This window comes from Vanessa atalanta, chromosome 25 (assembly GCF_905147765.1).
Source record: "Vanessa atalanta chromosome 25, ilVanAtal1.2, whole genome shotgun sequence".
In the NCBI taxonomy this organism is placed as follows: Eukaryota; Metazoa; Arthropoda; class Insecta; order Lepidoptera; family Nymphalidae; genus Vanessa; species Vanessa atalanta.
The window spans coordinates 8,673,073-8,685,944 of record NC_061895.1 but is presented as its reverse complement, the minus strand read 5'-3'; the positions used below and the strand labels follow the sequence as shown (position 1 = coordinate 8,685,944).

At 34.5% G+C, this 12,872-nt stretch overlaps 1 protein-coding gene across 1 annotated transcript; it reads right to left on the bottom strand.

Annotated features, from left to right (window-relative positions):
* Positions 1-3,801: 3,801 nt before the first annotated feature.
* On the bottom strand, positions 3,802-11,719 carry LOC125073649 (zinc finger protein 250-like). Its single transcript, XM_047684552.1, has 8 exons — positions 11,560-11,719; positions 11,382-11,485; positions 10,392-10,994; positions 10,023-10,113; positions 8,447-8,904; positions 8,240-8,374; positions 7,355-7,495; positions 3,802-7,219 (listed from the first exon to the last, which is right to left on the bottom strand). Exons 1-8 carry the CDS (start codon positions 11,665-11,667, stop codon positions 7,204-7,206), a joined length of 1,656 nt encoding a protein of 551 aa, XP_047540508.1. The 5' UTR covers positions 11,668-11,719; the 3' UTR covers positions 3,802-7,203.
* Positions 11,720-12,872: the final 1,153 nt, after the last annotated feature.

The window sequence follows — 12,872 nt, the reverse complement described above, 5'->3', positions numbered from 1 at the left end:
CCATAACATATTGTCAGGTTAGGAACATTGTTATTATTAGTCAGGAATTGTTAGAAACATATCATATTAATAAAAACTAGTAACTCTGTCTATGAATAATAAGCATTTCCCGCCAAAAAAGACCAATCTTATATTGCCTTTAGACCAACAAGATAGTTATAGTTTATATCTCGTCCGCACAATAATCTTTTACTAATCACTTGAGCTAAGTCTGTAATCAAATTGTATTATCAAGTTATTTAGTGAAATTTTAACATTCCCGGAGTAACGTCTGATATGAATACGAATACCTATCGTATGAACTATTAAACGTAAATTAATATTTAAATTCAATAAAATTGTAGTAAAGCATGTTTCCGATTTATTTAACAATAAATACCTGTATTTTTTGAACGCCCGTCACGTGAAAACCTTTTATATTTTCACATTTAATTTGTAACATTACAATCAGCAAGTTTCCGGGTTTCTAGCTAAACATCCTCATACAATATGACTCAAAGTATAACGTAGCTATAGCAACGCGTGGCCTGTTAGCAATATTATTGATAACTTTTATACAATAAGTGATTAAGATTATACTTGTAATACTAAATTTCAGACTCCGCAAATTCTCCGCAAAATTAATCCTACGATAATTCCCAAATTACTTTCCCATCTTTATACTTCCCAAGTATAGTGCTACATATTACCCCAATTATTATTAATAAAAAAAAGATTACATAGACAGAAATAGTACCTAATCAGTAACTGAAATCCTTGCCGATCCGGTTCGATCTTGGTAGAATCTATATTCCGACCTAGTGATAGCTATATTTATAGTAATATTTAAATTTATCTTGTAAATAATTCAAATGGGTTGGAGAGTCTTAAAAAGTTATATTTTGACTTTTAACCGATAAAGTACGATTTGGAATCAGAAATTAAATGTATACGGTTAAAATTTTAGAACATTTAACTTTGTAAAACTTTTTTGTTTTTAATATATTATTCAAATTGTATTTGTATACCGCATACACCTATACTTTATTCCAACCAGAACAGGAAAACTAAACAACAATTGTCAGCAAATTGACACGATATCATTGGTCGAGAGCTTGATTAATCTATGATATTCATTATGGATTTGCGAAAAAATGGCGATTTGAACGTCGACGAAATTGTTCTCAGAATAGGCTATTTGACAATGCGAAAAATAAAGTGTCAATTCAGTATATATTTTAGGTTTAAAAATGGTTATTTATTAACGAAAGTTGAAAATAATAATTTTTATTCAAAAATCCATAAATAAAAATGCATTTTTTAAACGTTTGTCACGTGACACAAAACGCTCCTAATTGGTCGGGTTTATGGTGACGTCACTTGCTTGTTAACCTCGTTTGCCTTCTGTATGTGGATCATATGTGCCACATATTACAATACAGGCAAGTGACGTCACCGACCCTTTTACCGACGACTTTTTCACGCGCTATTTAAATATGGTTTTTTTAATTTAATACTTTTCAACAAATATGTACTAGAATTTAAAAAAAACAACTTTTACTGGGTTCCTTAACCTCTACTAAATAATATAAAATGGATTTTAAAAACCAGTCAAATAGCCTATTTTGGAAGTAAATACGTGGTTAAGTGCAATAGTGTTGTATTATAGAAAATTAATTTAAAAAAAATATATTTTAATCACAACCTCTTAGTAGTGCACAATATAGCCGAGTTATTAGCAAGTCGCATGAAATACTTAAATCTAAGATGTGTTTATCTTTTTTCCTACTTCCATTAGAATAGGTTTTACCCAACCTACAGACAGCTCTTAGCTTATTAGATTTTAGTTCTGGCAACATTCGCAATTAAAATTTAAACTCTATAAAGCTGCAGATTCATATTCCTGGATCTGGGTCAGGTCAATATAACGTTTGGGGTTTTACCGCTGCACAAGCCGGTGTTTCGAAAAGCACCTTAAGATAATCTTGCGCCCTGAACTGTTGTTTATGTTTAGCGGTTTGTATCTATGCACACATCTGTGCTCTATAATATTTCCTGCATTGAGGACCTGTGAGCTTGTATTTGTTTTGCTAATATAATAAAATTTTATATTTTCATACACGTGTGTGATAATTGTGATAGCTCGATACAGTTCAATAAAATTGAATTGATATTTAATTGAACAGTCGCCGTCTTCAACTGAACACAATTTAACGACGAATTGGCGCCAACGTAATAAGAGGTTACGAACTCAAAGTCTCGCTATTTATTGAAACCTTTTCTGCATATATTAATAATAAATATATTAATAGAAAATTTTCTTGCATAATACGCGATTATATAAAAACTCTAAGTATTCATAGACTTCATACGATATTGTGTAATTCATTATGAATTTATTTGTTAAAAACAGTTTCTTGCCAGTTGTTGTCAACGGTATCTACTGCTAAACTATACTACTACTAAAGTATTAATCAATTTTAATTTATTTTTATATATTTCTAGATTCATTGGCCAAATATTTTTTTATTATTATTTACCTGATGGTAAGTATCACCGCTCTTTAGACACTGGAGTTGTAAGAAAAATTAACGGTGTGTTCTGAGTGGCGACGCACCGCGCTCGCAGGATCAACCGCGGACGTTGCTTGTATTCAAAATGTTTGAACAGAGTCGTGGGCACCCGTTCAGTCCGACAGATTAAAGCGTTTCGATTATTTGTCACCATCAGTCCGCCACCAAACTTGAGAGCCAAGATGCTATATTTCTTGTGCCTGGAGTTATACTGGCTTACTCACTCTTGAAACCGGAACTCAGCAATACTAAGTAGCTGCTTTGTAGTTATATGTAACGAGAGGGCGGTAACATACCGAGCTGCCACAAAGCCCTACCAACAAGTAAAGATTCATAACATGAGAGTTCATTACATGAAATGTATATAAAAGGGATGAATACCGGGATGTGTGTAAAAAAAAACCATTATAATACATTTTATTCAAACTTGTAATCGTATGTCGTTGGTATTTCAAAACATTCAATCATCAACCTTACTACACAACGTTAAGGTTGAATTTATTTTTTCTTAATACTAGTAACATAACCTTATCATATAGACGTATTTATATACAATAATAAATATAAAAATGGGAATCGTATCACAACTTGAGGCACTTGTTCCTAACTTACGTTTTAGTCTCAATTCTAAAACTAACGGGGATCTCCTGCACGACGAATTCAATAATACAATATACATACGTTGTCCCAAATTATTCAGTAAATTTCGATGAGTTGTCGGGGCGGACAGACAACTGACACACTTGTTTATTTTTAAAATATGATCCCTGCACTTCATATTGCAAATATCTGCATGTATAAGATAGCTATCAGATGAATAAACATGTTTTTTTTTGGCTCAAGATGTTAACTCAGCTTCTGTGAAAATGAAACAATCATAAACCAACACGGAGGATGCACCATCACCCATGGGGGCACTGAAATGTTTTGCCTCGACACCTGTCTTCGAGACATTGCGACAGTACGGCATATTAGTATTTGGCAGACATTTTTAACTTTGCCGCTTCATAGATTAAAGTCAATTATAGAAAATACATTGGTAAAGAAGGCGTATTAGTCGATACAAGATTATATTTATGATAAAAAAGCGTGGAGTTAATGCTTGTTGACTTTCAGGCAGGAGACATAACATACATATATAATTGTATTTAACTAACATGACTGTATTTTTAGATGTTGAAAAAGAGTAACTACAGAGCTTCTAGCCGGTTGTTCTCGGTAGAATCTACATTCCGTTAAATGACGATTCAAAAGTGCTTTTAATAGCCTACTTGAATAAAGTATATTTTAATTTGATTTGATTTGATTGACGGCACCTACCCGATAAGTTAATTTAAAATGGGCGTAGGTACCGACCACAGCCAGATATTCTACCACTACAGTAATACTTAGTAATGTTAGTTAAAGGATGTCTGAGCCAGTGTAACTACAGGCTCAAGGGATATAACATCATAGCTTCCAAGGTTAGTGGCGCACTGGCGGTGTAAGGAGTGCGTAATGTTTCTTACAGCGATAATGTCTATGGGCAGTGGCGATCACCATAGTTACCACCAGGCCATCATTTGCCTGTCCGCCCACATGACATAAAAAATTACATTAAACATCTTATTTGTCTGACCAGAAATGAAACAAATTTAGAAATTTCTTTCATTACAAACAAAGTTAATTTTGTTAGATATTAAAAAACTTTTATAATATACTTCATGCACGCATGCATGATATACATAAAGTATACAACATACATAAACACACAGACGCATACTTCATAATAAGATAGGTGATACGACACTAATAATTACAATTTTTTTTCAGATTTCATACTATACTTGATATATTATATATTTTAATATTTTCTTCCGATATGTTATTACTATGTAGAATAAAATTAGTTTTCGATAGTGAACTTGTTTTAATAATATCTAAAGTAAGCCAACGATGATAAAATGTAATGTAATCATCGACGGCAAAATAATCGCTTTAGAAAAGCATACATTTGTGATTTTGGGTTAATTCTAAATCCGCTCCTGTGTGTTATTACTAACAGAATCTTGTAACATTAACAAACTCAGTCGATACGAAATTCTAAGAGTCAATGTGAGTACATAAGTTGTTACATTGGAACTTAAAATTACACGCAAGAAATTGTATATAAATCAGGCACACTGAATTAAACATTCACCCGAATCCATATTAAATATTAATTTGATAAAACTGCTGATAACTTTACACAAAATCTTTAAACTTAAATAATTTGAGAGATCCACACAAATCTTCAGGTCTGTGATTAAAGTCAGATTAACTAATATAACAAAAATGCTGAACGCTCATTGGTCGCCTGTTGCGTTATCGGATACAACCGACCAATGACCATTCAGATAAAAATTCATTATAGATCTGAGTGGTTTAACGCATTTTTTTGCTGTCTTTATTCTTTGTTTAGTCACCTCACACACATTGAGCCATCTTGTATGCACTAAAGTCACACATACTATCACACGCTGGTGATTCAACGTGAAGTGAATTGATCTTGAAAAAATACTTCGAACAGCGTGTTAGAAACAGAAGAAACTTCTAGTTTAGTCATATTAGCTTAATTTAAAGATTTTTATTATATTTTCAATTATTTAAAATGAATAACACGGAAAATTAATTATATATTTCTACAATTTGCGACCGTCCAAACGTCAAATACACTAAAAAAACACGACAACTCCCCGTTTCAAAAAAATTACCATCACGAAAATTAAATAAAAGTTAAAAATTAAATAGGATCTTATACACTTCGTCTCATATAATTCGTGCTATCTCTTTCTAGTTTGCGAAGTGGAAGCAGGAAAACAATACCTTCAGCCTCAAATAGAATTTGTTTAATCTTAGAACTAATTTATAACGAAGTATGAGGTAATGGTTATGCTTCTAGGAAAACGATTTCATCCGCACTAACCGATCTAGTTTCACTTAAATTTCTCTGAGAAATACTCGACAGGGATTTTCTCTTTACAAGTGGTCACCACAGCCCACAGATATTAATGAAGATTAATGAAGATAAACTATTTTTCAGTGGTAGTATGTTTAACGAGTTGATGACAGCGGCTTCGCTCTTTAGGGCTTTGTGGTGAGGTATTAGTCATAAAAATCCTGTCATTTATTGGACCTCTAACTTGATTCACACCAAATTTCATAAAATCGGATCAGTGGATTGGTCTTTAAAGAGTAACAAATGGACAGACATATACAGAGTTACTTTTGCATGTTTTAATAATAGTACAGATGTAATCCTCTAAAATTACGATTGCAGAGTTCTTGCAGCCCTTTTGAAAAGATATATTTTTCCATTATCACAAACTAATTATGTTTGGTTTTAGTTTTATAATCTTGTAACATTGTAACACTATTTTTATAAAAATAAACTATGTTGTCACCTTCTATAATTGGGAATACATAAACTTAAAAGATCGTTAAGCTATCTTTATTAAATGTAAGTATATGTACAATATTAGTAAGAGACCCATGCAAAATAATAAATATAGTATGCCCAGGTAGGGTACAAAGCCCCACTACTTTTTTAGGTAGTCACAGACACGATATCGACACGTCCACGATGGGAGCCTTCTTGACCAAATCTGTCGAGCAATCCTCAATAAAAATATAAGTGAAACCGGATTGGTTAACAACAATACGAACACTTACTACTACAGTTCATTTAATAAATAAAACGTTTTCAAATTAGAACTATTACGTATTTGTAATTGTTGTTACTGAAATAATAACTACTAATATATAATGTTGGTTTATCTGAACGTTATCGACTGTCTTAAAAATTGTAAGCTTTTGCTGACCTTCCCGTGCAAAAACAGTCAGCAAATCAAAATATCCTAATGCTTATAATCATGGCTTGTCAATATTACGAATTAGTACCGAACTCACTATCAAGATCAACCGTCCCCTTTTTATGAAATTGATTATTTGATTTAATTAGTAATTTAGTCCCAAATTCTTTGTCAATATGTAGATTTAAAATAATTGCCCTAAGATTGTAAACAACTTCAGGGTTATTTTAAAAATGAAAATGTTCTGAAGACAATCTAAAAAAAAATAACATAATCAGATATTTTTAAAATATTTACATGTATTTTTACTATACAATTTTTAATATTTATCAAAATGATATCATACCATGATAAAACGTGGACAAAGTTGCGCCCAAACACTCACTGGTTCGTCCACGGTAATGTAACAATAATAAATGTATTAATAGCTCGACCACAGCTGCATAAATTTATCAGTCGTATATTTATGTTTTTACAGATAAGCCAACATATATTGTAAATATCTATCGATTTTATTCGTATTTTAAAAATAATTTGTAAAGTTGAAAACAGCGCCATCTATCGAAACCCAACACAGCTATAGACCAGTGTTTAAACGAAGCGAGCTTCGTGTGCGATTAAAATATGCCATCGATTCGTTGAATCGCTCAGAATTACCACGACCACCAACAGACCCACCAACATTATACGTATAGAGGCATAATAGTAACGATCCGCATACATCTTCATAGAAACAGTTTTTTATAATTAAAAACAACCCAACTCGTCACATCGGATGTAATCGATAGCAGTCGAAGGTGTTACTCTAACACTACAGCCTTTCATCGCGAACTTAATCTGAAAAATGAAAAGAAAACTCTTTAAAATTATAAACCGAGACATGCTCCACGTCGTCGTCCGATGTCGCAGCCCTCCAGTTACGGCATGCAGACACTAGCGTGTAGAGTGAGGTGAAGTGAGGTGACGACTCACTTGTGCGGGCGCGGCGGCGGCGGCGGGCGGTGTCGCGGCGCGTCGACGCACGCCGTCTTGAGGTGCATGGTGAGCAGCCCGCGCGCCACGAAGCCGCGCCCGCACAGCGAGCACGCGTAGGGCCGCGCGCCGCTGTGGTACCTGCGGGGGGGGTATTGTATTAAGCAATTTATTCTTATAGAAAACGTCAATACTATGGAATCATTACAATTCATTTACCCCTACCATAATTAAAGAGGTTTGAAGGTTTTTATTAATGGGGCAAAATCACATGGCGCTCTGGCACAGATGGGTGCCGCAGGGTTCAATGTAAGTACCTCTTTTGTTTTTAATATATGTAAGCGATCAATAAGACTTGCGACATTGTACTGTTTTCAGGTGAAACATTATTAAAATAGACAAAAGGATAAACAACCTTGACGCCGTGGACAATGCTCTGACACAGGTTCTTGGCTGGTTTGATATAAATAATCTAATTCTAAATGCATAAAAACTAAATCTATGTTATTTTCCCTGATAAATCGCAAGTTAAAATCTTTCACGATTTTTTGTTAATAATTTAGTTACCTTTTTAATAATTTATTACTTTAGTTTTTTGATTCGACTCAAACCTTTAGTAGTGCACCCATGCCCTAACTAAGTAGTGCCATTTATGCAATCAAAAAAAAAATCTAAAACTGAGACATATTTGTTCATTAAAAATAATACTCTTTGGATAAAGACGGGTTCCAACGCATGACTGATGAAACAATAATTGTGAATACTAACATTCATTGAAAAACATCATCATTGAAAATAGATACATAGATTTAAAATATTGACGATTCAAAAATGCTTCATTGAAAATTTTCATTCATTGAAAATTGAAGAGTCCCCCGAGCGTACCTTTCGTGTATGACGAGGGTGGAGCGCTGCGAGAACGCCTTCCCGCAGTGCGAGCACACGTGCGGCTTCTCGCCGGAGTGCACCCGCTCGTGCAGCTTCAGGTTACACTTCTTCACGAAACCCTTCCCGCACACCCTGCGGGACCATCACAAAGAATGCATAGAAATGGATACCAAGTGAAGACGTTCGGTAGCACAGTGGACGCACTTGCAGACGTTGGGCTTGTAGCCGGTGTGGATGCGGATGTGGAACTTGAGGTGCTCGCGCGAGGACAGCGCCTTGCCGCACACGTTGCACAGGTAGTTGAGCTCGCCCGAGTGCACGCGCGCGTGGCGGCGCAGCGAGTTGGAGTGCGCGAAGCTGCGCGCGCACACGCCGCAGCGCAGCGCCAGCGCGCGGCCCGCCGCCTCGGGGTGCGCGCGCGTGCGGTGCGCCAGCAGGCAGCGCATGTAGCGGAAGCCGGCCGGGCACACGTCGCACACGAAGCGCGGCGCCGCGCGCGAGCCCTCCTCGCGCCGCAGCTCGTGCGCGCCGTGCGTCAGCCCGTGCTTGAGGATGCGGTGGTGGTCGCGGTACGTCACCTCGCACAGCGCGCAGCGGAACGGGTGCGTGTCGCGCGCGAAGTGCCGCCGCCAGTGCTCCGCCCACTGCGGCGCGGCCACCGTCTGCCGACCGATGCAGGGGAACGGTCGTATCATTTATGAAAATAATATAAAAAAGTGGTCCCAATACTGAACTTTGAGCACTCCTGATATTATTAGATATTTACCATTTAAACAACTAATAATACTGCTGCTAATAATAGAAGGAGCGTTCTACTTGAGAGATAAGAGAAAAGTAATCTCAATAAATCTCCTTTAATATCACACTAAGTAAGTTTCTTTACACAATCGAGAGATTAACTTTATCAAACGATCTACGGAAGTGGCATCTGATTGACAGCGGTTATCTAGTTTTTCGAAAAAAATATATATTAAAGATCAATAAATTGGTAATAGTTGATTTGTTTTTAACAAAACGTGTTGCTGGCTTATGTCTTTTCAAAAAGTGAGGTTAGTAATGCAATAAAAACCTCCTTTGCTCCTGATTTGTGTAGACAAGAAAAATGTACCAATTTCTATGAAACTGTAAACTTTCCAGACTCGAAAGCATTATTAAAGCTAGTAAATATTTATACCCATAAGTATTTGGTACTTTTCATGAATGTTAAGTTGTCTAATGAGTTCAGAATTTGACTGCTTTGTTTTCATTCATGACAATATCACCAATTATTGAGTATTTATTCAGCAGTATAATGTTAAGCTATATGTTGATATAATGTCTGAAACTGCTCAAATATCGACCCAAAATAGAAGATATGAAAATAAATTGTAAAGTTAATTGATTCTATCTTCAAAATTAGTAACAAGGAATCATAATCCATAGAATATTATATCTTTAGCACTTTTGACACTGACTGTATTGTATAGAGCACAGATGAAAGTCAGATTGCAACAAGCATCTGTAAGAGAGTCGCAACTTTGTGATTGGTAGAGCTGAAAAAGTTAATAATGTGTCCTGTAGTTTATACTTAAGGTCAAATATATAGACATCACATATAATTTTCATGCATTTTAAGTCTTGCTGACAATTAACAATTTTTAAAAATAAAAACACAGCCAACACTAGTAGTTTCATCAGCGTAATCTCTCATAGATAAAGAGCTATTTGTGTAATGAAAGGACTTCAATTTGAAGCACCTAAATGGTCTATGAGTCAGTACACTATAATGGTCTTTTGATACCTTCTGACAGCGCAGACAGCGTGAGGCGTCACCTGGTGGTGCTGGCGGTGGAGCGGGCTCCTGCGAAGCCTCACACTTGCGTCCATGCTCCCTGCAATAAGCAATCAACGGGAATTACTAAACTACTCCTTATCAATATTTTTTCTAAATATTATTAAGCATTATTATTCTAAATAGTGTTTAAATGTGATATGTTAATGTCTACAAAAAAAAGATTCATGACAATTACATAATTTAAGCACACAAATTACTAATATTAATTGTAATTTTATAAAAAATTATAATTTAACATTAGAAGATGACTCTATGTGAGACCTTCTGTAAAAAATTTGGATGAATTATAAATAAATAATAAAAAACATAACATACTTGTAATGTTTTAACAATGCCAATCTTGAGCCACACTGGGCAAAGCACATGCAACAATAAAACACATCTTCATTAGACTCTGGTTTCAGCTCTTGCATACTATCCAAAACTTTTCCCAGCTCTTGTGGCCTCATCTCTATCTCTTCCTTGACAAGATCCAGATCCACTCCAGACTCCTCACTTATCAGTGCCAGTCCATTAGCTATAGACTGTGAGCCGAGCTCCTGGTCACTTTGTTTTGTTTTTCTCTTCCTGCCTCTTTTAGCTTTTATTACCCCATTGCTAGTGTCATTGTTTTCTTTCCTACTTTTCTTTTTTTTCTTAATATCAATAAGGAACTCTTCCTCACTATTATCTGAATGTATGTCTATGTGTGCAAAGTCATCTATTTCAAAGTAATCACACTCCTTTTTAATTTCCGGTGATAATGTTTTTGGTTCAGTTTTGATTTTGGGTTCACTAGTGCCATCTTGTTGGTGTTCCGTTTGTGTGCCCTGAGTGCAAGTGTGAGGAGGCGGGGGTGAGTTGGCATTTTGTTTTATAATTGTGAAGTCTAATCTATCATTAACAATAATTTTTGATGATGTCAAAATGCCCTTTAATCTGAAATAATAAACAAGTAAATTTATATATAGCATCAGCTTTGTCAATTAATTCAAATATTTCTGGTGAAACAATAACATACATTACATATTCATACATTAGCAATCATAATTAAAATATCAAATATCATTACAATCAGTACAGAAGTATATATATATTGATTTCTCAGTTCAATGTGTCATCTTATTGCACATTACTTATACAAATATGTACAAGTTAATTAATAGTAATTATATTAACATAACATAGTATCAGATACAAATACTGAAACTGGTAAATCAGAACAGCAAGGTACTGCAGTGATAACTGGCGTCGTCTTGAATGAAATCATAAAAAAATGCGCATATTATATTAATTACAGCTGACCCGGTCGGGCGCGAAGCTCACCTGTTTTGAACTTCTATAGTTTCATTACAGAATTGGTAGAAATCGTTCACTTTACAACTGCACTTGTCACAAATCTTCTGAGGTAGTCGATCGTTTTTAAACACCTGCCGACATCACATTAATATTAAAATTTTCAAATAATACCACATTTAATTACATCAAATTCAGTATACTTTACCTTTATTGGCAAGTATAACGACATTTTTAAAAACAAAGCGTTCTCCTCATCAAAAATATAATTATTTACAAAATGAGGGGAACAGCATAGACGGCAAATATCATCCATGTTTTAAACAAAACAATATTTATAAGCATAAATTAACACAGTACACGATGTTTATCCGCTTTCGTTACGAAAGTGACAGCTAGTTCAGCCATTTGTCAATATTGACCTTACCGAGCCAGTGTTGCAAGTTGAATAAATTCTAACTGTGCATTAAGAAAGACCTGAATTTCTAAAATATATACATACAGATATAGTTATGTTAGTATTCAGGCAGACGAGAGGGTGGGCGGAGAAGGCAGGCGCGACAGGGGCCTGCGCCAAACTTTTGATTAATGAACACAACGTTTGTAAAGTTAACTTACTCCAGTTAAATTGCAAATATTCAAAACATTGTAAACTTGGCTTTCAAGTTGAGCGCTTTCTGTTCTGTTTTTAGACATTATTTTCTAAATTTACATTTATCCATTCATTCGTTTAACAGTACGTATTACTTTCATGTATTACTGTATATGTTTATTTATTTATGTCACTAGTGTCACTTTTGCATATAACTAAGTATAGACGAACATAAATGGTTACAGTCGTGCATCATTAATATTCATAGATTCGTAGAACACATTATCATCCCTTGCTATGGGTTACTAGTAAACACTAAAAGTAGAATATGTTTTAACTAAATGACACACATTTCTTTATTTGATGAAACATTTATTTTACAGATCTACGTATTTCCATCATTGTTTATCTGTGAAATATATAATAACTACCATATTAAGAAAGAAGGATTTGATTTATGAGTACTCAAAAATTTTATACATCAATTTTAATAATGTAATATAAATAAACTCTTTGATTTCCGTTGTTTCACTTTTTATTTTTATTTTATCTAGCCAGATTTGCCCCGTCAAGCAACATATTCACACATATTTTACTATCAAAATCTTAAATTTTATTTTTTATATTTATAGTTAACGTATCTAATTTGTGTTTCAATATAACTATGTAGTTGTAGAGGTTTGTTAAATCGTATCTTAAAAGGAACTCCACTCAAACGAATTATGTTTAAATAAAACGATAATTAAAAGCCTTGAAATCTTCATAGCAAATTGATATAACGATTAGTTTTAAAATCTGCAATGTCATTACAATAATTAAATTCGCAATGAAGGTATATTTTGTAATTATATTATTTCAGATTGGCATACCGTAACTTCCTAAAGCGAGCTCTTTTTACGCGATAGCCAGCGATAAAGGCGTCGACTACC

What these genes read in the sequence shown, in the direction of transcription:
- LOC125073649 (XM_047684552.1), bottom strand. Translation starts at nt 11,667, where the DNA reads ATGGATGATATTTGCCGTCTATGCTGTTCCCCTCATTTTGTAAATAAT. An exon ending in CGTTATACTTGCCAATAAAG is followed by an intron (nt 11,486 to 11,559) that starts GTAAAGTATACT and finishes TGATGTCGGCAG; the next exon opens with GTGTTTAAAAACGATCGACT. An exon ending in ACCCTCGTCATACACGAAAG is followed by an intron (nt 7,496 to 8,239) that starts GTACGCTCGGGG and finishes CCCCCCCCGCAG; the next exon opens with GTACCACAGCGGCGCGCGGC.